The sequence below is a fragment of the Simochromis diagramma genome, unplaced genomic scaffold (assembly GCF_900408965.1).
Source record: "Simochromis diagramma unplaced genomic scaffold, fSimDia1.1 OVJJ01000334.1, whole genome shotgun sequence".
In the NCBI taxonomy this organism is placed as follows: Eukaryota; Metazoa; Chordata; class Actinopteri; order Cichliformes; family Cichlidae; genus Simochromis; species Simochromis diagramma.
In genome coordinates, this window is record NW_024386764.1 from 6,542,319 (window position 1) to 6,566,392 (window position 24,074).

Genomic DNA, 24,074 nt, shown 5'->3' on the forward strand with positions numbered 1-24,074 from the left:
CTTAGAATTTAAGTTCAAAGAGCCATGCTGATGGATTTATTTTTTATTTACTACAGCAGCATTGTAGAAAAACTGAGACGTACTACTGAAACTCATCTTTGTTTTCTCATATTAACATGTCTATCTAAATGTGTAGTCAAACTAACCCCTAGAACCGGATTTCCTTTTCTGAAACCTCAGCATGTCTCAGTTTGAATATACAGATTTATTTACACATACTGGAAGCTTTTTGGTTTCAGTTTGTAATTCAAGTGGTACTGAGTAGTGTTTGGGGTTGAACAGGCTTTGGTTGAATGCAAGTTAACAGTCCATGCTGAGGGGAAAAGCACTTGTAGAAATACAATCTCGAAACCTTCCCCCATAATCTGGGGATTATTTAGTTTGTAGTCACAGTTTTTTTTCTGTACATGTAAATAATGACTAATACATGAAAGTGCAATCCCTACTCTAAACAGGTTACTATAAATTTTATAGTAATGTAAGTTACCAGAAATTACAGTACGATTGGGGTTTTTTTTGTTTAGTTTTTTTTTTACAATAAAATTGACAGCAGCATTGACACGCACCATTTGAGGAAAGGAAATAGAAATAATAAATGTCATAAAACAAAGTTTTGATGCAGCGCTTTTCCACCACACTCAGCCAGGCAGATATTGTGATGTTGTTATTCAGCAGCACACACTTAACATTAAATCTAATTTCCAAAAGCAGCGATAAACCTGTGGGATCCCTTGGATCTAGAATTATCATCAGAGTGAGAGGTGTTTGTTTTGCTCTGCTCTCTAAATGGACATGCTGAAGTTAACCATTGCCATTTGCTCTTAATCACAAATGCTGCACATTGGCTCCGGTTGCACAACATTGGAACAGTTCAGTCAAAGGGATAAGCAGATTAAAAGCCACTACTCTAAGAAGTAGTTAGGCCTTTACTCCTGCATTGCAAACAGTGTACTATTATAAATGTGAGCTTAATATTTGTTTCGCATCCTTCAAATGATCAAGTAAATACACTTCCCCAGATGTTTTGCCAGCTCTGCTCACAAACTCAAACACTGCAGGAACTCTTTACAGTAAGCTAAATAGTACTCACATGTTTCCACTGGAGCTTTGATGTTATGATTGACAGAATATTGTGTCCAAAACACAACTCCATATACGTTATGTATGTGTTATATACATTGTAAATTATATTATAGGAGTACGATGGTGTTATTGAGCTAACTAACAGTGACACATCATGCTGTGAAGGAGTATTACAGTAACAACAATAATAACAGTAATAACAATTTTTTTGGATAAATGTGGGAATTCAGCAGCTTCATGCAGTTCCTGTAATGTGAGTGTTTTCCATCTGAGTGAGTCTTAATCTTTGGATTTTGCACCTTTGGTCAAACAAAGATGTTTTTGGGGAGTGTGAAGAGCAGAGCAATCGACTGAAGATAGGTTGCAGCTGTAATAGCAATGGATTTATCATAAAACTCCTGATTAGCACAATGGGAATAACTTCAGGATCTTCATTCATTTGTTTCCCACCAAGGACTTCCATTTAACTTCAAGCTTATAAACCCTGTGTTAGCCAGCGTCACTACAGGCAGATGGTCTTCTTTTGGTCAGGCCCCTCTGCCCAGGTTGCTCATCATCCACTTCACTCCCATTAGGTGAGGCAGAGAGGGGCTGGCTCCTCGGTGAGAGTCATCACCACATCATGTTTTCATCCACCTACCTCTCTTTCTCACACGAGGCACTTGATTTGTTCTGCCTTTGATATGTGAAACAATAAAACATTACTCTTATTCTGCAGCACTAAAATGCAGTCATGTCATGGACCCACCAGAGATCTTTTCAGGAGATTTACCTCCAAAATGTCCCACTCTGGTTGGGTGGTGTAGGTACTGAATTGCAGTGAAGAGCGGATGTCAGTTAAGGTTGTTTTAAAACGTCATATTTTCACAGTCAATACAAACACGTTCATATCTTCAGATGAGAAATTTCTAACTGGTCCAGCGTTTTAAAATAGAACCTAAAGGGGAAGGTAGCTCTGATGCTAGGTCAGATTAAATCACAGCTGAAAGTTTAAAAAGCATCTCAAGAATCAGGCTGGTGTTGCTCTTTGTGTAACAAACTTTTATTAACACGTTTCTGTCTTACATCCTTTATTATTCATTAATAAAAACAGAAATCTTATGAAATCTAATCTTATAGGTCTTACTTATAAGATTAAACTTACGTTTTAAACTTTTCTATTAAATCTATTGTTGCTTTAAAAATTGTGCTATAAATTTAAAATCGACATGGACATAAATTACAGTTTTTCCAACCAAACATATGAAAGCAAAAAGTAGAAATTAACTACAAAATAATATTATTTAAAATGATTATGTGCTTTTTAATACTTTTCCAGCTGTAACAAACTGTGGAAACCGCCCCTCTAGTGGCAGTGACAGTTACTGACAGGTATTTGACTGTTGGCAGCAGGACTGATCAGAATGTGCCTTATTTTAATAAATGCAAAAATGAATAAATACATTAATTAACAAAATCCTACAAGCTTTGTATTATACTGCTATAGGCTTGGTGTGCTGGGGGACTTTGCATGATGCACTGAGTGTTTCTTATAAACTCACCTGTTTTCTCTCGCCATGTTTTCAAATGTCACTACAGCGTGCCGTTGAAGTTTTTCTACTCTGTCAAGCAGTTTGTGCTTTGTTCCTGTCGAAATAGGGAGATGCTCTGTAAGTTAAAGACTCTACAATATCACAGAGAGAACCCAAACAATCAGGCGACCTCCTGTGAGCAAAATACTTGGAAACAGAGGGAAGGAGAATCTCCCTTTTAACAGGAAGAAACCTGCACCAAAACCAGGCCCAGGGAGGGGCCTGGTTTTGGCCCCCAACTGGTCCTGATCCTGCCCCTCGAGGGGCAGGATCAGGACCGGTTGGAGGTGAGGGGAAGGCGACAGGACAAAAAATAAATAAATAAATGAACATATATATATATATGCTTACATCTATCATGATAGTATCTCATAAATAATATCTCCATAGTAACGCTGTAATAACTCATGGTCAACCAGTGTCCCAGTGGCAGCAGTCAAAAGCAGGTTAGAGGCACAACTTCACAGCCAGTGGTAACCAACAAAAACATTTACCCCTTCTTGTTTTTGCAGCACACAGCAGGAATGACTGTGAATCTTTTGCTTTGTTTTGTCTTGTTTTTTATTGTGAGAAAGAGGCAACAGCAGTGCAGGGCTTTATGGTATTATGGCAACTGTCAGAAATGAATGATGCAAGACTGACTTTCATGACAGCCTTTCCACAAAGACTGCAGTGCTGCAAAGCTGGTTATAGCTACTACTACAGATCAGTATTAACAAAAATGTAGCCACACTACAGACCGGGAAATATTGGACCTTTTAGGATTGAAAGATAAGGGCTGCAGTTACACAAGAGACCACTGACTTTGCATTTTATTGGCACTGCTTTGTGTACAAATAGACTTTTAATTTGTCTAACAAAACTCGTGATGATGACATGATGTGTTGTATTATCATCATTTTCCCCATTTAAGATCCTCTTCAAATGAGAAAAAACACAAACTATTCATAAATGCACGTGCAGAATGTAGCTGAACATTGTTCAAGTCACTCTGAGATTACTGACGACTAATAATTAGTGAGTACAGAGTGAGTATGCTTTCTGCATATCACCATCTCCTGCTCCTGGTCTTTTATAACTCCCTGTTAACATAACAGTACCCATTTCAAGCGAGCCAATTTCTTCTGAGAAACATGATCAGCTGTTTCCCCCCCACATGCAAAGCAATTTGAAAGAAAAATTGGCTTCAGTCCCAGCGGAGAGTGTGTTATAAATCTTGACATGCTGATTTGTAACCTCACTTTGTCCTCCAAAAAGGAAAGAGAGAGAGAGAGAGGGAGAGAGAGAGAGAGAGAGGATCTTCCAAGGACTGAGTGAGAAGGTGAATTTCTCTGACATTCACAGTTCCCACAAGAATATTTAGGAAAGTTCAGGGAACACAACCACATGGGGGTATCTGCACACCTCTGTGTCTCTATTTTCATTGTTAATTAGTTCTTCAATTATTGAATGTTACAAGTTACACAATTTAATGCCTTCAATGAGAGTAAAGGAGGCAGCATGTGTATAAATTATGAGATGTACATGAAGTACTTTTATGTTTTATAGTGAAAGAGCTCGAGTTTTTTCTCTCCTGACAGTTTTTCCATTTAATCCGATATGACTTGGATGCAGATTTTGTTGATCCTTCAGAGAGTGTTAGAATAAATGTGCGATGGGGAGTTATACGATATACAGTCTGGCGTTCTCATAAAGCATATTTTTCTGTAATGATGCCCAGAAAAATAATGAGGTTCAAAATAATACGTTCAACAAAAACCTGATTTGTCTGATTGGTGGTTAATGATTGTAGTGGGAAAATGGTGTTATTACAGCACTGAGTAATATCACCATGTCTACATACAACGAGGATATAAATACAGAGAGTTAGTTTATTTACAACCACACACAGGAGCACATAATACATTACTGAGGGTAGAATAAGTCTAATTTGCCAGAGTACTATTGGCAGCATAAGCACACTCTGTTCAGAACACAGAAGACTTCAATCATTAAAAAAAAAAAAATTAATGGGCATTGTGCATGTAAAGTGTTATGTAATCACACATCATGTGTCACCCCTGACACTTGGATTTGCATTCCATGTTTAAACTGTCACTGCTGTCACTTGTGTGTGGTTTTATTTAAAGACCCGTTGTCACGTCACCATCTGGTTATCAGGCACAAATATTGAAGTAAGGTCTGAATTTGCATAAAATTTGTTGTCTGCAAGGAGGAAAGTTGATTTTGGGCCTCTTCTTTGCTGTAACATTGGTGGAGGCTGAACTTACAGTTTTTAAAAACTAAAGCACTGTATGTAAATGTCTCGAGCCAACTTCCAAGGAGTCAGACTTTAATGTGGTCATAAGTAATAGGATTTCTGAGGGTTCAAGGTTTTTCTTTGGACATTGGTCACTTTATCACTTATTTCAGTCCAGTTCTCATATCTGACCATTTTTTTTGAACCACTCAACACTGTTCTATGGATCATTGAAGTGTAATGGGCACTTAACTCAGAGAGCTGGTGTTGTGTCTACACATAATAGACAACTATCTTTAGGCACTTGTAATTAGCAACCTATCATAAAAACACAATTTGTTTCAATTGCTTTAGTTAAATCTAGCAAAAATAAAAATAAAAAATACATACAGTTTGATGGGCATAATTTTTTTTGTCTGAGGCTAAGGTAATGATTAAAGAACTGGACTGAAAAACAGTAACAACAAGTCTTACGTTTTTGTGTACGCAGGAGTTCAGGAGGTGATTGTCTATAGCTATCTATAAAACATGGTGGATGCTCTCATGGCTTGAACTGCATTTCAGCCAGTGATGTTGGTGATTTTGTCAAAAGTGATGAAATAATGACGGCATCAGATTTTGATCCAATATGCAATAACATCTGTCTGATTGGCAAATGCTCAATTTTTCAGCATGACAATAGTCACAAACAGACTGCCAATGCCGTAAAAGCATACCTCGATAGAAAAACACTGTCATTCATGGATATTATTATTATTATTATTATTATTACATACGGATCTTTTGGTGGAGCTTTTACATTTGAATGAGCATAAATAAATAAATAAATAAATAAATAAAAGAAAAAACATGGGGTATCAATCGTAAAGTTGACTTTCTGTTTGATTATCATTCGGTGCTGTGTCTTGCTAATGTTGCCCTTATCAGAGCATTTTAAGGCTGAGTAAACTAACTGTGAAATAAGAATCGTTGTTTAAAGCGTTTAGCTGCCCCCTCGGGGCTCATTAGAATTGACGGGTGAGTGGGTGCTGCTGGGTGTAATGTTCCTTTAAAGAGCGCTGCCCCCCGCAGCGTCGTCATTGCGCAGAGCAGTTTGAACCAAAAAGCGGAGTGACCTTCCTCCGCTCTCAGTCTGAGAGGGGCAGCACTGAAGCAATAAGCCGGTCACAGCTCCCGCAGTCCCCCCGCTTTAGCTTCAGAAATGAACAACAACTTAGTCGGAGATGAAGTCGGGTAAGATCGGTTTAACAGAGCCGTGCACGGCATCCATGCGGAACCGTGAATCTGTTTGTGACTTTCTGTTAGAGCGCTGTGTTGTCAAGCTGTCAGTTGACAGCTAACATTAGCTAGCAGGCTAAGCTAGCCTGAGTAACTTAGCGAAGTCGCTAGCCTGAGGAAAGGCGGCCAAAAAAGTGAAAGTAGTCTTCAGAGTAGCTCAGCCTTTGGTGCCACAGCTCATGGAGAAATTTACCATGTTTGTGTGAAGTGCTACCACTTGTCAGACGAGTACACGGAATTGTAGTTAGTTATTTCTGTGTTGTTTTCGGTTAGCTCCAAGCAACTGAGCTAGTTGAGCTAACGCTTGCCAGCGAAGCGAAAGTCTCCGTTCCTGACTTCGTCGGTGCGAGGACATTTAGCGGGCACTGCTGGAGGATGGAGCATCCTCGTGTGTAGCCAGTCTTCACTTTTCCCACGGTCGTTACAATTGTCATTTGTGTGTTTCAGCAGTGATCCGAGGCACACATTAACGAACTCGCTAGCGCATTTGACAGAAGTACCGTTTGAACTGCCGCTAAACTTCCAGTTATGCAGGCATCATCCGAGTTCACTGGTCCGCATGCGGAGAGCCGAGCAACCGCTCGTTGCTCCGCTCATAGATGGAAATACGGATCTCAGCGTTGAAAGGTGATAGACACGGGCTGTCGTGGTTTCGGAACTCAGTTTGTGTTAGCCTGCTAGACGCCAGGGCTCTGTCCCGGGTAACTTACGTGGCAGGAGGTTTATAAAAAGCCCTTTATTGTCGAGGCCATTGCCTTGAATGTTAGAAGACCAAAGTGACATCCATAGCAAGGACTAGACCTCAACATGAGTCACACTAAACACGGACATTTTAACTGTAGCTGTACTGTGGATATAACCAGATGCTGCATTGGTAGCAGGCTTGCCTGATGTTGTGTAATAGCTGTGTTCCTGGCTGTTTAATCAGCTGTGCTTTCAGCCTGTGCAGGAGAGCTTTCATTTTTTTTAAATCATGCCTTTCATATGTGACTCTGTCCTGACGATTTCCAGATTATCATTTAGTCTGGCTCAGAGTGATGATCAGTGCTCACTTAATGGTCACATCTCCTTTCAGGAAACTTTTTGTGGGTGGATTGGACTGGAGTACCACACAAGGTATGTCACACGGTTTCACCCATGAAGGCTTATTTATATAATTCAACCCTTTCTGCATTGCACTGTTCACGCTGCCTGGTTGTGTATCAGAAATTAGTTGTGAATGTAGCATATAGATCAGGTCAGGTCAAGTCAGTAGCAATACAGAGATGATTTCCAGAGATAATAATGAAATAAAATCTTGCTTTAATATCAGTATTATGATGATATACTGACAGTGACTAATGGGGCTTGCATTTAATTGATAACCTGTCACTGAGTCATGTGAAGACCTGTAGAGAAGTAGTTTCTCTTGAGGTTTCAGTAAATTTATCCTTATGATTGCTAAGAGTATGTAGTTAATATTAATTACACATTTTTGACCCTTTAATGTCAAACCCTTCAAAACTCAATATCATGTAATTTTTATCTAATGAGCACCTGAAAGCGAGGTTTTGTAAAACATAACCTGCCAAGGTGGAATTGCTCATTCCTGTTTGTTATTATGAGCACTGTTTTGTTGTGTACCAAAGCAATGTGTATCATTTTAATTAGTCCTTAGCCTTGAGTATCTAGAAGCAGACTATGTAACACTCTCACAGTAACCGTAATTACAGATAATAACAAGTTTTGCATGATATTATTGGTATAGGCTTGACAGCATACTAGGAACATATAGTTAGTAGCAGCATTTATTAGATATTAAATCATGTCATTGAAATCTCTGTGGTCATTAATGTGCTTTGTCTGTTATAAAGAACAGGAATATAAAAAGTAGGCATAGTAACGCCTCACGCTTTACTATGATTTCATTCAAACTGTCATTTATGAGCCTTTAATTTTCATATTTCCATGCAGATAGTGTAAGTGTCCCTGATGGTTTGCTTGTAGCAAGTGTCTCTCGGTATTATTGAATTTTTTGATATGCTGTAGTGACTTTTGATGTGCTTTTCACATCGCAATATAACTGATATATCCACGTGTATATATATGAACGTCTCTGTTGGGTGTGTGTTTACACTGTCCTCTCATTCAGTCCGAGCCGGAGATTGTCTTGCTTGTTGAAAGCCCTGCACTGTCTCATGCTAGATTGGCCATTGTGTAACGTTGCACGGGTGCTTGTCTGTGCTACCAGCACTGAACCACAGGGCTACGTAACTCTGAGCTTGTTTCTACGGTGATGCCTCAGGGCTTCTCAGCAATGAGAAAAAGCAATTACGGTAATGCTCTCCAATGTGACTCCTCATTTGTTCAAACTTGCACGCCTTGCTTGTCCTGCCTCCGTGGGCGTGTGCGGGCCTTACATTTGTTGGTTGTATATTTAGTGCAATGCAAGATGACAGTGGGTCAATGCTTCATTTGCTCTTGAGGAGTTTTAGTGTGTCACTTACTGTAACATTATGTTTTCGCATGGATAGCACAATACCAGATATTCTTCCATAACAATAAAGGTTCCTTAATACCTTTTGGTGTTGCCAGTATAATCCACACATAATTTTTTCTCTCAGGTTTTGGTCCAAGTTGGAGTGTCACAGATATTTTTATGGTGTCCTTCAGCATAAAGAAGTCATCTAGTATTTAAACAATGACTGCACTTCCTTCTCTTCATGAGGAAAATTGCTGTGGCTCAATGCTTTTGCTTTGTTATCTTCTCTTCTCTTCTCAGAGACACTGAGAAACTACTTCTCACAGTATGGGGAAGTAGTAGATTGTGTCATCATGAAGGACAAAACTACAAATCAGTCGCGAGGCTTCGGCTTTGTTAAGTTCAAAGACCCCAATTGTGTACGGACAGTGCTGGAGACAAAGCCACATAATCTCGATGGAAGAAATGTAAGTATTTTAACAACAGAAGAGCAGATGGTTGAATCAAACGCAGTAATCTGCCGGCGCTTTCTGTGAGAAAACTGAGAAAAAAACCTTCATATTGTATTTCATCATCCACCAGTTAGAAGTTATTTAAGGGAGAGGACAGGTTTTCTTTAGGCCATACATGCCTGGAACCATTAGTACAGATGATGCACTTTGGAAAGACTGACATTAGTTTGCCCGACAAGATTTACCTGTTTAAATGAGTGAAATTGAAATAGGGATGGGTTTCTCCCACGTGCATCAAATCAGTTTCATTCACGTGAGATTTTGCTTGGTTTGCTGTGCTGATAGAAACAGTGCGGGGGGTGAGGAACATTTGAAGGTGCCTTTATTTTAGGCTAATGGAAAACTCTCTCTGTTGTTAGATTGACCCGAAGCCATGTACTCCCAGAGGAATGCAGCCTGAAAAGTCTCGAACCAAGGAGGGCTGGGTAAGAGGAATCTGATTTCTTCTGGGGATGCTAGGCTAGCTGTTTCTACTGGAATAAACCTGGAATAGACCCCAGCCTCTCCGTCCCCTCCTCTTCTGGAGGTTAGGCTATAGCTTGTTTTAATGAGGCGACCTTGAGCTTTTAAGTGTAAATTATATTTTTTTTTCTTTAAAGTATAATAATTTTCTTTTTTTCCCCCATCGTGACAAAAACACAGCCTTTATTACTTTGAGGTCTGGATAACTCACAGAAACATTAAACAATCTGTGACTTCTGTCAGCTTCGATCTCTTACTGAAGGGACTGCAGCAATATCAGCCACTCTCTGGTACAGCTTCCACTTATTTGAAATTGAAGTATAGAATTGTGACATTTTAAAATGTTCCTGTATAACGACACTAAATTAAAATAGAGCTGCATGATTGCATTAACTTTTTTTTTTCTAGCCGTCTTATCTGAAATGTGATGTTCTTGTAATTGCCCTCACACATCGAGGTATTATTAAGGAGGGTTTGAACATGAGTTGGCTAATGTGGTGCATCGCTCTCAGCAACAAATTTTCTGAAAGGCAGAAATCTCCGCTCTTGCTTGGATAATTTGTGGGTCGATCAACGATGCTTATCAAACCCCTGCAGACCTATTATAGCCATTTTGTCCCTTTGGGCAGCGGGGACTTTAGTTTTGCTGTCAATATAACGTTTTCATAAGTTGCTTATTTGGCTGTAAGCAGACTGTATGTCAGAAGCTTTTAGAAATGCGGCTCTTTGCTTGCTGCTGCTGCTGGAGCCCCTTTCACTGGCTTTAAGTCATGCAGCTGGTACTGAATGTTTTACTAAGTAAACACAAGATGTAATTGTTAGAAATCATTGTTGTAAACAGCCTCTAGCCCTTACGGCATGAGTGCAGTGTACAGCAACGGCGAACCGCTTAGTGGTTGAGAATAAGTGGAAGAAGCCGTGTTCTCTGATCTGTGGAGACTAGTCTTTGCATTGACATGACATGTTAAGAATTATACCCCAGGGCAAGAAGAGAACCTAATTTCTTCTGCACTGTCTGAATAGATGATGGCTAACTGGCCCCTTCCCAGAGTGATCCTGTAAGAGACATTGAAATCCATACACTCCCTGTTTTTTTTCAGAAGGGCAGCAAAGCTGATAGCAATAAATCAAAGAAGATATTTGTAGGTGGAATCCCCCATAACTGCGGCGAGCCTGAACTCAGGGACTATTTCAATAGATTCGGAGTGGTGAGTATTGCCAAGTGCATAATACACGTCAGTTCATTATTGTCATTAAGAGTGCTTGAATGGATGTGACATTGAACAGGGTCAGTACTACAGCATAAAAATATATGGGGCGAGATGCGATAGGACGAGTCATTATTTTTCCAAACTGAGCAAGAATATTTAACTGGAATAAGAACGGACCCTTGCCAGATTTCTAAAGCTGAGCCACTGTTTCCCTTTGTCCCATTCAAGGTCACAGAGGTGGTAATGATCTATGATGCGGAGAAGCAGAGGCCCCGAGGTAAAAGCTGATCCTGTCCTTTCCCTCCCCTCTCCATACCTTACCATATTAAATCTAATGACAAACTATTCTGCCCCCCCCCAAAAAAAAAAAAAAAAAATCCCATTCAGCCCCAGCGATCTCGTTTAGTTAATGCACTGGAACGGGAATTTTGTTCATGGTAAATACAAGCATTAACTGGAACCCATACTAGGTTACTACAGTCAATATCAACCAGTTTTTATTATTGCTGTGGAAAAAAACACTGCCCGCTGAGGCTGCATTAAATTCCTCAAGATAAATGAAGGCAATAATTGTGCATTCGTATATGTATTTTTATAACATAATAACCCAAAACTTTAGCTGAACCTGTGTTGTACATTATCACAGTGGGAATATGTGAATTTTGCATAGGTTGTCTAGCAAACTGGTGTCATAAGAGCAAATTAACTGGCTATCATGAGCGTAACTAGTTCATTAGCATTTAGTGTAAGTGATGGCTTCACTTTTTCAAGTATGTAAACAATAGTTGGGTAAAATGAAGAAGTAAAATTAGGAAACTACTTTTTGGTGTAATTTTTCCTCTTGCTCGTATTCACTTCACTTTCAGTGTGAGAGATGGAAGCAAAGTCCACAGTCCTTGTTTATTTGGAGCTAACTTGAGTCTAAAAAAGTCAAACAAAGTTGGTATCTTTCAAAATCTGACACTGCAGTGACCTTTAAACTGGAACCGCTTAAGCAGAGATCTCTTCATAGTGAGTGTAACTAGGAGGACTAAAGACACTTAAGAACTGCTGAATATTTCAGTTTTTAAAAAAGAAAAACAAATACACCTTAAAACAAATATTGACACTAGATTTTTACGTATGAAACGTTTTGTTTGTTTTGTGGCTGTCGCTGTCCATAACCAATCAAATGTAACGTGATATTTAATTACCAGTTAACCTCCCCAGCATTATTTGGCCTTCAAAATGACATTGAAAAAATATGTTGTGCAGTTTTAATACAGCTTAGTCAAAATATTCCATTCCTAGTGCATTTTGTCATTTTCTTTACAAATAGCTGAAATAAAAGGTATAAAAACATATTCTTAAAAAAAGAAGAAGAAAACAACGCATACTAAAGATGCAAATTTGTCTTGAAAACCACAATTAATCACCATGAAGTAAAACGACTTATTTTATCTTTTTTATTTACTAAAACTGTTTCCACTAGTTATTAAAAATGATCTCGGAAACAAGCTAAGACTAACTAACTGAAAAAGAGACATTTTGCAGGAAAAATAGGTGCTCAACAAAACACAGTACTTAATCACACTGTGCAACTGGCGTATTGAGAACACTTTGAGCGTGTGAAGGGGGGGTTTGTCCTTCAAAGAGGCTGGTTGCAGCCTGTTGTCTGGAGAACAATGGAATCATTTTAAACCCTTTTATTTCCCTTGGACTCCTCAAAACTTTCAGAGACCTAATTTTGAACTTCAGAAAGGACCTTTTATGTTTACCCACTTAAGTCATAAATGTATCATGAGTGTGTGACATGTGTCGACACTTTTAGCACGGATGGCCTCGCTGGGAATCAGACCCGTGCCACCGGACGCGATGGTGTCAGGCCCTGCCCACCGAGTTACAGTCACAGCTGCTTCATCTGCACTTGTCCTACATAGAAACGATGAAGCGGTCACTGATCCACAACACGCACCCCGCCTCTCCCTTCAGAACCCACTCTCTGTTCACTCTCTGTTGGGGAAAAACCCAGAATAGTTTGCCATTGGATTTTAACATGATCTATTGCACAAGTAACAACCATTACATAGTCTTTAATAGTGTAAACCTTCTTTTACTAAAACCGTTAGATGCTGATCATTGGAATAAGTTTTCTTTACCTTGATTTAGAAGTAACTGATACTTGTATCTTAAATGGCATAGTATGTGTTTTCCCATATGTAGAAAGTTAAGTATTTTTGTAAGTAAGCCCTTTCTATTTTTTCTTTCTTCTGTCCCCCTTCTTCTTGTGAATGGTTTGAATGTGATTAACGGTGTCTCTTAAGATTTGTCTTTTCTCCTTTAGGTTACTGTGTATTGATGGGTAGCACAGAGGTACAGGCCAAACGTAAATGCAGCCAATTTATTTTATTTTATCCGTTTGTTTTATTTTTTTTCTTTTTAACTTTGTAAAAAATGAGGTGTACACAAAGCTGCATCTATGCTTACCTGGACTTGACTGATGATTTCACTCTATTAAGCTTAAGAGCAATTTAAGGAAAGTCCTGTCGCAACAGTGTCTCACGGTTGTGATCACATGATGCTGCAGCATAATTATTATAAATAACCTTTTTCCCTACATATAATGAATTTTTAGATGTAAAGATTTATATATATATAAGATGTAACACAGACTCTGTGTGGACCAATCTTGCTTAATTGTGACCCCAAAAGGTCAATATTGCCTTGGGGAAAAAAGTCTAACTAATTACAACTTCAGTAATAATTTATTATTAAATATTTTCAATAATACAAATTTGTAATATAAAGTTTACTCTGATAAAAAATACTTGATTTCAGTAAATTTGTGTCATTTCTGCATTAAAAATACTTAAACTATCACTTGAATATAACAAATCTTGGTAATTAGTAAGCCAATAATTTGAAAATGTCAAATTATGTTCTAGTTCTCCATCCAGATGGTCTGTACTTTGTTAGCTGATATTTTAGGCTGGGTAAAATCCTTACCAATGACACCATATGTCAAAATCTTTAATGGGCCAACTTGGTTTTACATTTAGGTTGGGGAACGGGTCATCGACAGATGTTAATAATAGCAGTAGATCACGAGTCTTGGGAATGTTTGGCAGGGTACTAGAGGTCTCTGAAAATCTCAGTTGTCTTGTAGGACATTTAATTGGATTCAGGTTAGGTCCCCAAGTAGAGATGCACACCCAACCCAATTCTGCCACAGCGGAAAGTTAATCAGATTGAAAGTAGATCACTGCAGCACGCAGCAGCTTGTTGGCTCTGCAGGGTTTTGCCTCAGATCATCAGATGAAATAATTTCCCGAACAGCCGGCGTGGTCAAAAAGTTGACGAACTTGTTGATGCACTTTGTGTATTCCCTTGATGAAACAAAACACACCCTGCTCATCAGTGCGGACGATCAGTTGTGGCCTATATCTTTGTGTTACCGTTGTGAGCAATATTTTAATTGTCCATTTTAGGCTTATCCTGGCTGACTCAAAAGTAAAATACTGAATTTGGGAAAGCTTGGAGAAAGCTTTAGGCATTCTACAGTTTGTGTTTCTCCATATTTTTTGTGATGCATTAACAATGGCTGTTGCGAGTGTGTGCTCCACAGCAATATACCACGGGACAGATCAAGGTGGGGTTTGGATGAAACAGCATGAAGTAATTAATTGTAATATTGGCTCAATTGGAATTCATCAGCTACACGTTTGACCTTTTTATGTGACATTTCACTTTAAATCAAACCTGTCACCCTTCATGTTTAACATTTAAGCACTCCATTATTAATCTTCACCAAAAGTTTCTCTGCACAGTAAAGTTTCCTTTAATTCCCCAGGCGTTAGTCTTGGATTTGTATTGTCTGCGACGTCATCCGAACCCCAGGAGCCTCTTGCTCAGTCTTGACGGATCCTCACTCTGCTGAAGCCCAATACTGTTCTTCATCTTGTGTTGTCACAACCCCCCTGCTACCTTGATTCACTCTTGGTCGTTGGCTAGGTTTTGGATTTATTACTTTCGAGGCCGAACAATCAGTGGACCAGGCTGTCAACATGCATTTTCACGACATCATGGGCAAAAAAGTGTGTAGTTGTAGTTTTATTTTACCCTTAAGATCAAACTGAGGCTTGGGCGACAGAGCAGGAACTGTACTGTGATGCTGCTTTATTGCTCAGAGCTAATTTTCTAGTGGCTTCCTATTTGTGAACGCAGCATCATACGGCTCAAAATTAAGTGTCTAATAAATTAAATTGATGTACGTAATATTTTTTTCATCACATTACATGCCTATCTCCCACTTATGCTTTCATAGTTTCTAAAAGCCCTCATCCTTCTCTTGCTGCTATTACAGTTTAAATTGTCGCCCAAGGCTTTGTTTAAACTGACCACTCCTTTAGGATGTCTAAACAAGTTAAATTGTATTCTACGAATTTCAATTACAGTAATTTTCTGGCTCTTGATGTGCTAAAATGGAAACCAAATGAATGAAATGCAAGGCTTTAAATCCAGCAGTCTTCTTGAGATTTTAACTCACCTAAAGGATTGGTCGAGTCACTTCTATTTTTGTTTCTTTGTTTCTTTTTTTTTTCTTTGTTGTTGTTTTCTTTTCTAATGTTTTGTTGGCAGGTCACTTACACGTCAACATGTTTTATTTTCTTTGTTTTTCTTTTTGAAAAGTTAAAGAAAAGCTCAACTCAGTGACCTCAGTTGAAGAATCTCCATACTGTGTCTGTCAGTTCTTTAAATCTACCAAATGAAAGTCTGCCACTTCACAGTGTTTGCTTTAACTCGGCGCGTGCAGCAGATGGATGAGGTTTAGTGTACAGAGTCAGTTCAGATAGTGTCAGGTAGGCCGTCCGTCCGGTAAAGTAACAGTAAGTCTGCTGTGTTGTAATATTTAAGCACAGCTCTTAACCCGCTGCCACACCTCTGATTGTACCATTGTACGGACAATCCAGCTGACACCTCACCTGAGTTACAACCAAGCAAAAAGACATTGACTTGGGTTAAAATGGGACTTTATCCGCTCCCTAGGAAAACCACCCCGGAGAGGCAGTAAATGAAGACAGCCTCCTCCTTGCCCTCCATGCAAATAGTAATGAGTTGTGGGCATGAGAAAATAATCGCAGTACAGTTACATCCACTCTTATGCATATCCTGTTACTGCACATGTGGTTTTAGTGTTTCAAGGTCAGTCCATAGTAGCTGACACGTTGAAGATCTTTCGTAATGTATGTTAAAATGATTTTGGAGAGACACACCTCTCTGTGTCTCCCTTCTTAGATGTTTTTCTCTGTCAAACTTGACTTGGAATAAGTACTCGAGGGAGAACGAACAGTGACGAGATGGCTGTAAAACAAACCGATCGCCACTCTGAATTGGATGTGACATTCAATAAAGACCTCAACTGGAGTCCTCAGTCCAAACCACAAATTAAATGATATTATTAACTACCAGTTAATTTTCTCCAGAAAATACCTAAGGCCAGGAAATTTGAAAGCCTCCCTGAACTGGATTTTATTATTTGCCAATTTAGAACGGCAACAGATTTTCATTCAGATTTCACTGATTATTACATGAAAAAGATGAGCTGAATCCAATTTTGCCAGCCCGACCTGTATACTCTCTGCTGGTACCCGCTCCCCTTGACTTTGCCCTCATTTCTTGTAGGATTGGGGGCTCAACTTAATCCATTGTTCTTGACTTGACATTACCTTACGCTGGGACTTGAGGGAGGCTGGGAGATATGAGTTACAAAATTAGAAATTGGAGCACATCAAACTGTGGAACAAATCCCAATTCTGCTGTTGGGGACTGTACAGAAGTCACGGTATCCATCACTCGTAGCTGAGATGCCCAAGGGAGAAAGTGCTCAGGTAACCGGCGGCGAGGCCACTCCCGGAAACATGTGCATGTAATTAGGTCGACAGAGAAGGAAGAGGGGAGGCTGGGGAAGGTGGTAACACCTTAAAGCAGGGAGGAATTTGCAATTCGTTTTCCTCCCGCAAGGTGACCCCAATAACTCAACTTCTCAGTCTATTTATGGTTGGCTCCCCCTTAGTCTCAGCCTGTTTCTTTGCTCTGGTTAAGTGCTGGCAGCTTTGCCTAGTTATAGACAGGGAAGTTTTGTTATTGGGTCAACACATTCATACTTGACTCAAGGTCACCCAATTTTTTTTATATATATTTATATATAATTAAAATTAAATCAAATGTGGCATTTAATTAACATCGTCTTTATCAAAAATTTGTCAAATCAAAAAACTTGTCAAATTTATGGACAATTGTTGGGATCCAGTTTGAAAACTGTTTTCTCACTTTTGACACAGTATGAAGATTCAGATTTAGATTGAATAAAAAAAAAAAAAAAAGACTGTTCATTTGTAGTTTCTGCATGTTTACCTTATATTCTGTTAGAGCTGAGATACCGATCTACATCCATTCCCCCTTAAAACTTATACCAAAACAAAATACAAATGAAATTCTCTGTAAGCGTTAGCTGGAGTAAGGTAAGTCATGACCTTCCATTAGATGTCTTTATCTTTTATATAGGGTAGTTAATGACAAAGAAAAAGACAGACATCTATGTTTCTCAGGTACCTTTCAGATCTCGGATCATTGATTGGCTCTTTGATTTTTTTTTTTTCTTTTTTTTCCTGGCCAGTGAAATTCCCGATTAACACAGAGTACCTGAGACACATAGCCATACAGCCCTTCTGGCTACACAGTAATATTAATTTATATATAGCTGGCCCACATAAATTAAATAAACATAAAGTAAAATATTTCAAACTGGCCCAAATTGCTGAGATTAAGTATCAGAGCTAGGACAGGTCTGTCTAGGTGAGGGGCTTCATGGACTTTTTACTGGTGTTGCCAAATGTGCCCTCCTTGTCCTTTGTCCAGGTGGAAGTAAAGAAGGCCGAACCTCGTGACAGCAAAGCTCCTGGCCAGCTTGGCCCTGGCCAGTGGGCGCCCAGGGGCATCTTGAGTGCAGCTAATGGTTGGACAGCACAGCCTGCCCAGGGCTGGCAACAGCCTTATGGGCCACAGGGTGAGTGGGAACAAGTCCCAGAGCAGAGCAAGAGAAGCTCACTGTTCAGAGGAAAATCCAATGTTTAATCCTCTGCTTAAACATTAGGTTTGTATGTATGTGTGACAGTTTGAATATTTAACTGTTATGTGAACATTTTATGTTTTCAGTCTAATCTTTTTTTTTTTTTCCTTCTCCTTCCTAAAGGAGTGTGGGTGTCAACTACCGGCCAGCCCATAGGTAGGTGTTAGTCCTCCACTTGATAACACAAAAACTGTCTTCTTTTTGTTATTTTTGTGGCTTTCTTGCATGTTGTGTAACTGTTAGACTGCAGATACATGTGTTTTTGCCATGTGATCGTGTGCTTATCTCAAAACGCTTGTGTGACAGCACAGGGCTCGCACACGGTGTGGCCCATGGACCGATGACAGTTAACAGTACATGTTATCACTGATTCATAAAGGCTGAGGCTGCTGATAATTTGCTGCTCGAGACAGATGGCAGCATTGAATGGATTCCGGGCCTCCCTCTGCTATTGGTCAGGCTCGGCTTCATATCACCACCTCCGGGTCAACCTGCAGCGCTCGCTGCAGTGTCGACTCTGTGCTCGCTCGCAAGATCCTTCAGTTTCAGATAGTCGTCTGCTTCAGTCTTTAAACAACTTCTCTGTGCACACTTTTAATCAGAGAATCTGTTTGATGCAGTTCATATGTATCCTATTATTGTCAACTGTGCTCAAGTCTCATTAGTCTTTGTTATTCTGTGTTGGGGTAGGCGGGTATGGACCTCCGTTGCCAACAGGCCGGGGAACCCCCGCCCAGCCTCCGTCGCCTTTCAACGCATTCCTGGTCACGACCCCGGCGGGTGGCTTTGCTGCACCTCAGGGCTACCCTCAGCAGGGCTACAGCACCGCACCTCAGTTTGGTCAGTCGTACTAACTCAGTCACATTTTACTACTGTTGATTGGTAATGCTGTGTATATAAATAAGTTAATAGTTTGAAGGCCAGTAGACGGTGACTTTTATTTATTTTTAAAGCATTTGAAAAAAACATGTTTAGTGCAGCTTCACTGAAGAAAAGAGAAGAAAATTTGAAACAATGATTTAAGTCATTTTTGTAACAATCACAGTTTGATCCGGCAGTTTATATTTATGAAAGACATGTATTGGCCACACAGAGCTTTGGTTCTTATACCCCTTATGTGGTCTAGGTTTAGACTGTTAGACAGTGATATTAGGAGAATAAATGGTAGTTAGTACCTTGACTAGAAGTGTTTTTTGTGAGGTGGTAATGGTGTCAGAAATCATCCACTTTTTTTCTCCTTTTTTGCACACAAATGGTATAAAATGCTAAAGCAACGCTAGAAAACGTTCTTTGGGGTGAAAAACAAATACAAATCATGATATGTCTTTCCAACAGGTTACAGTTTCGGCACACCACAAGCAGACCAGTATGCTCCACAGGTTCCTCCTCCACCCACGACTCCAGGAACTGCACCGCTGGGCTTTGCACCAGCCACCACACCGACTCAGGATTTGAGCAAAGCTCCCACCGGGCAGCCCGACTTCACTTATAGCCAGTATGGTAAGACGGGCTTTGTGCATAAAGAATGCCGCCTCTTTTCTCTCCCAGTTGATTTTTCTTCACCTCTCGGTCCTGCCCGTCTCCCTGGTTATTTTACTGGGTGCAGCTACAGCCTTTTTAGGTTCATGAGTATTCCCCTTAGACGAGCAGGAGCTTGCTGATGGTACCATTTAGCTTGAACGGCTACACATGCATACATGCTTTCTGCGTACATGAACCCCTCTGGCTCCGCCAAGAAGATCACTGCTGAAGTTTCGCCATACCCAGGAGTCCTCAGCAGTCATTTCAGTTGAGTGTTTCCGGCGGGCCCTGGATTGATAAAAGATTGGTAGGTCTTGGTAGGTTTGAATTAGATCATCCTGCCTTGCGATGTTTGTTTTTCCTGTTTTGTTTTGTTTTTTATTTTAAAAGGATTCCAAACTTGGCCTGAACGTGCAAACCATTTGATTTGATTTGGTTCAGGTACTCCTACTTTTCAGTTAATCCCTTCTACCCTTCCTCCTCTTCCATGTTGATGACTTTGCTGGCTTCTTTTCCCAGACTTGGCACGATTCCCATAGAAGAGCACCAGCATGACAATATTATCTTATGAAACACTGTTTCTGGAATATGCCGTGTCCAATCTGCCAAGCCACCTATCAGATTTTTTTCACCATGTTCATCATTGTTATTACACTGGAGCTTTGCATGCTTGTCTGCAGAATGTGACCTTTTTCCACTCTGTGTTGTAAATGCATAGAGATATTGGAGTACTGGATTAGTCATTTTTGACTAATGTGTCTGTAGGTTGTACTTTGTGGTTTCTGTCTTTGTGGTCTTTGAACAGTGCTGTCGACCAGTCTAACAAAACCTTTAGATCGTGTCGGACCACAATAAATATTTGTCCTGGATCTCGACTGAGCTCTGAAACTGCTGCCACATTTCAGTCAGCATTCAGTGCCTTGAAAATGAGACAGTTCGCCAATCCACTTTAGTAGAAAACAATGATTTTTAGTTTGTATGATTTTAAGACTGTTAGGGGCCTGAATCACATGTTGTAAACACACGATGGAGAAACGGCGATCACGCTGAGAGCACAAATGGAGGCCGGAAGTTTTCAGATGTGAAACAAAAGGCCGAGATAAAAACTAACCAGCATCCATGGAAAAGGAGCAGTCTTTGTCTTTGTTCAACACCGAGCCATTCACTTACATAAGCACACAGGCAGATAACAGTCAGATGCTCATTCATAGCTTCCATCCAGTTTCTTGGCTGACTGGTGTTATTTTTTTTTTATTATCATTATTATTATTCTGACTTGGCTTCCAGCTGCTTCCAACTGCTTAATCCCACATCTACAGCAGTCCTGCGATTGCTGCCAGTCATGACAGGTGCCCATCTTGTTCAGTGTTTTGTGCCTGTGCTTATCCTCCATCCAGCTTTTTTGCTTTTACTGTTCAGGCACTTTGTCTGCTTATCAGTTGGTAGAAACAGCAGAGCCTTGCGAAGGTTTTGTGAAATGAGCATAAAACACGGAGCTCAAAAGTGACGCAAGATTTAGATACTGGATAAGTTTGTGTGTAAAACTAGCAAATGGTTAGTTTGGCTTTTATTAAAGTGATGCTTGTCTTAAAAGCAACAGTTGTCGAAATGCCCTTGAGTGCACTGCCAAGGTGCATTCGATTTCTAAGAGAACTGGGGTTATTCAAGTAACCAAACAAAGAGATGAAAAGTGCACACAGCAGTGACACAAAGACTCCAAGTGGCGTGTTGAAAGATGGGAAACAAGCCTAGAAATGTGTACCATGGTAGACCAATGGTTCTCTTTCTTGTTTCTAGCTGCTTCCTTCCCGTATTTTCAGACTTCTTACTTGTTTTGGTGGTTTTTTTTGTTGTTGTTGTTGTTTTTTTTTTTTTTTTAGAACAATGCACATTTCACAAAATTTTGCGAGACCAGGCTGGCATGATAAAGTCAGGTGTGCTAGCAGCTAGCTCACACATGTGTTTTGACTTGTAGGCGAAGCTGAAAAGAAATGCATCGCGGAGCATAGTGCAGACCCATTAAATAAGTATAAATGTACAGCTCTGTTAGCTCAGTAAGAGGGGGAACTATGTAAAGTAGTCGGCCAGCCGTATGTGGGTTCAGTCAACCTGGTCTCCTCATCTCCCTGATAGGCTTGGGTAACTACCCTCAGGACCCCTCTGCCTACGGACCAACGCGTCCTTCTCACAGTTATGGTCAGGATGAGCAGGGAGGATATAGTTCAGGTAGGTGCCAGCATCGTCTTCTCCAACCACAAAAGCAGCATTTGTTCAGTAATACAGTATTTAGAGCTGCAACTTGGTTCTGTGCCTCTTTTCTTTTGCTCTGTGTTGAGTATTTTGCATGTACATTTTGCATGTACATACAAATTACTATGTGTATTCTTGTATAGTAAAATCAAGCTATTGCAAGCCCCAAAGCTGAGTGGATTTGAAAGAAATTTAAATTTGGCAAGCTTAGCCGTAGGCCTGCCGTTTCCCTCAGCAGCTGTAGCTTTACTATACCAAGACTGACCACATCCTCCTTTTTTGTTCACTTTCTCAGTCTGCATTGCTTTGCTGGTTGTTAAAGGATGATCTAATTGTCAGAAAATGTGTTCATGGTTCAGTTATCTCTATGCATCAGCAGTCCATTCAACCATTGTTTCTTTTCCCCATGTACTGTCTCCACATTTTAGCTAAAGGGGTGAGAAAGGAAAGAAGATTTAAAGAAGGCCACGAAACCAGTAAATTTCAATTTCTCTCGGATTGTTCTGTCTCACGGTCCTGTTGGGATCACTCCTCGTTTTAGTTCTTTTCCTATGAAATTTTGTTGTATTTTCCAATTTTCACCATTTTCTTTCTCTCTTTTCAATTCAGTTATTCAGAACTATCTCTGAAATGCCTTTTCTGTTTGTTTGTTTTTTTTGGTGACACATTGATACCTTCACTCTTTTGTTGACTGGGTTTTACCAGGGTTGGAAAATAATCAGTCGCCATGAGCAGGTTTCAGCAGTGTGAGCAGTGCTTCTGTTTTTTGATAAGATTGGTTTCCTTCCCTGGGAGTCACTGTGGTTCCCTCATGTGTTTGCAGGGAGATGGTGCCACCGCGTGCGTGTGCGAGCGTGTGCGTGCGCGAGAGTGTGTGTGTAGGAGAACATCCTAAGTGTCTAAAACAATGTTTTCCTCAATGAAGCCATTTAAAAATGTCCCTTAAATTCAACTGAAATTTTCCTTTTACTGTTTGTTTGAACGCACACAGGTTTTGACATAAAAAGGCTCATTGAAGGATTACACAACTAGTTGGAAAAATCCACCATGAAACACTGAGAAAACTTAAATTTACTGTCAAGCAGTGCTTACTCTGTTTCTAAACCCCTGTTGTTGCTTGGTTAGAGCTGCACAAAACTACTTCAAAGCTGCAAATGTAGCACCTGCACCAAGCAACACGCACAGCAGTGTGTCCTGTAATATTTGGAATATGGGAGCAGTGTGAGTACAATAAGAAGCAGTTGGTGTTGGATTTTTCCTTAAAGTACAAACTGTGAATATTTTACATTAAATTTATTCAGTAAAAGGATTTAAGGCATTAGCCTTCTATCGAAACACCGTCCGGTGAACCTGACATTAACGTCACCCCCTCTGTCCTGTCTGCACCTGTCCTGTGTGTTGTTCACCTCAGGGTACGGTCAGGACCTGACAGCCTTCGGCCACAGCTTCGCAGACCCCAGCCAGCCGACAGCCTCGTATGGTGCACCGACAGCACAGCCCGCCGCTGCTCCCCAGCCTGCCGCCAGCGCATTCGGCAGAGGGCAGAACCACAACGTACAGGGCTTCCACCCGTATCGACGCTGACCACCACCACCATCACCCCTTCCCAGGCAGGACCGCTGTGTAAAGTTCGAAAATAAACAAAAAATAAGAAGTCAGGGAAATCTGTGTTCTTGCTAAAACGCAAAACTGGAGTTCTGGATGTTCTTTAGGAATGTTGAATGCACACAGTTTGTGAAACAGGGATTCCAGTAAATTTAAAAGGGTATTTTTTGTCTTTTTTTTAAAATTATTTTATTTTATTTTTTCGTTTTGCATAAATTAAAAAAAACATTCAGCAGAAAGAAGCTTTTATTCCCCACCCCCAACCCATGTTTTATAGTAGAAATAAACTACTTTGCAATAATTTTGTCTGGTCAAACACTAGCACAGAGACTATATGTAAAGAGACTTGCCTATGAATATGTATATTTATGGTGGACACAAATGAAAACAGGGTCTCAAGTTTCCTCAGCTTTAAATTATAGGGAAAATGTTTTTATTTTTCATTTGGTGAATTTTGTTTACTTTCTGAGCCTTTAAAGTTTGTTTAAAATGGAGATTATGAATATATATATTATACACAAACTGTGCAATTTTTTAAAAAGGAAAAAAAATTTTGTACTATAAATGTACACTTTGCTTGTTTTTTTATTTAAAGATGTAGACTTCCCTCAGGTGGCTGTTTTGGGTGCATTTTTGCACTTATGCAAAAAGTAAAGATGAAAAATTATTACAAAAATAAACGTTTTAAGGATAAAATCATTCTCGCTGATCTCAGTTGTGTTTCTATCTGGTGTTTTGTTTTGTTTTTTAAAAAAAAGGAGGAGGTGGTGGGG

At 39.9% G+C, this 24,074-nt stretch overlaps 1 protein-coding gene across 8 annotated transcripts; it reads left to right on the forward strand.

Annotated features, from left to right (window-relative positions):
* Window positions 1–5,775: 5,775 nt before the first annotated feature.
* dazap1 (DAZ associated protein 1) lies at window positions 5,776–24,000 on the forward strand. Of its 8 annotated transcripts, none has more exons than XM_040033612.1 (14): window positions 5,776–6,126; window positions 7,247–7,287; window positions 8,933–9,099; window positions 9,504–9,569; window positions 10,707–10,814; window positions 11,046–11,094; window positions 14,808–14,890; window positions 17,715–17,862; window positions 18,049–18,081; window positions 18,616–18,765; window positions 19,261–19,425; window positions 21,580–21,672; window positions 22,125–22,172; window positions 23,108–24,000. In XM_040033612.1, the coding sequence occupies exons 1-14, from the start codon at window positions 6,095–6,097 to the stop codon at window positions 23,278–23,280; spliced, it is 1,356 nt and encodes a 451-aa protein (XP_039889546.1). In that variant the 5' UTR covers window positions 5,776–6,094; the 3' UTR covers window positions 23,281–24,000. The 8 variants fall into 8 exon arrangements, with proteins under 8 accessions (XP_039889546.1, XP_039889565.1, XP_039889592.1 ...); XM_040033606.1 differs by lacking the exon at window positions 5,776–6,126 and adding an exon at window positions 6,135–6,798 and having other exon boundaries at window positions 10,710–10,814; XM_040033599.1 differs by lacking the exon at window positions 5,776–6,126 and adding an exon at window positions 6,136–6,798.
* The last annotated feature ends 74 nt before the right edge of the window (window positions 24,001–24,074 follow it).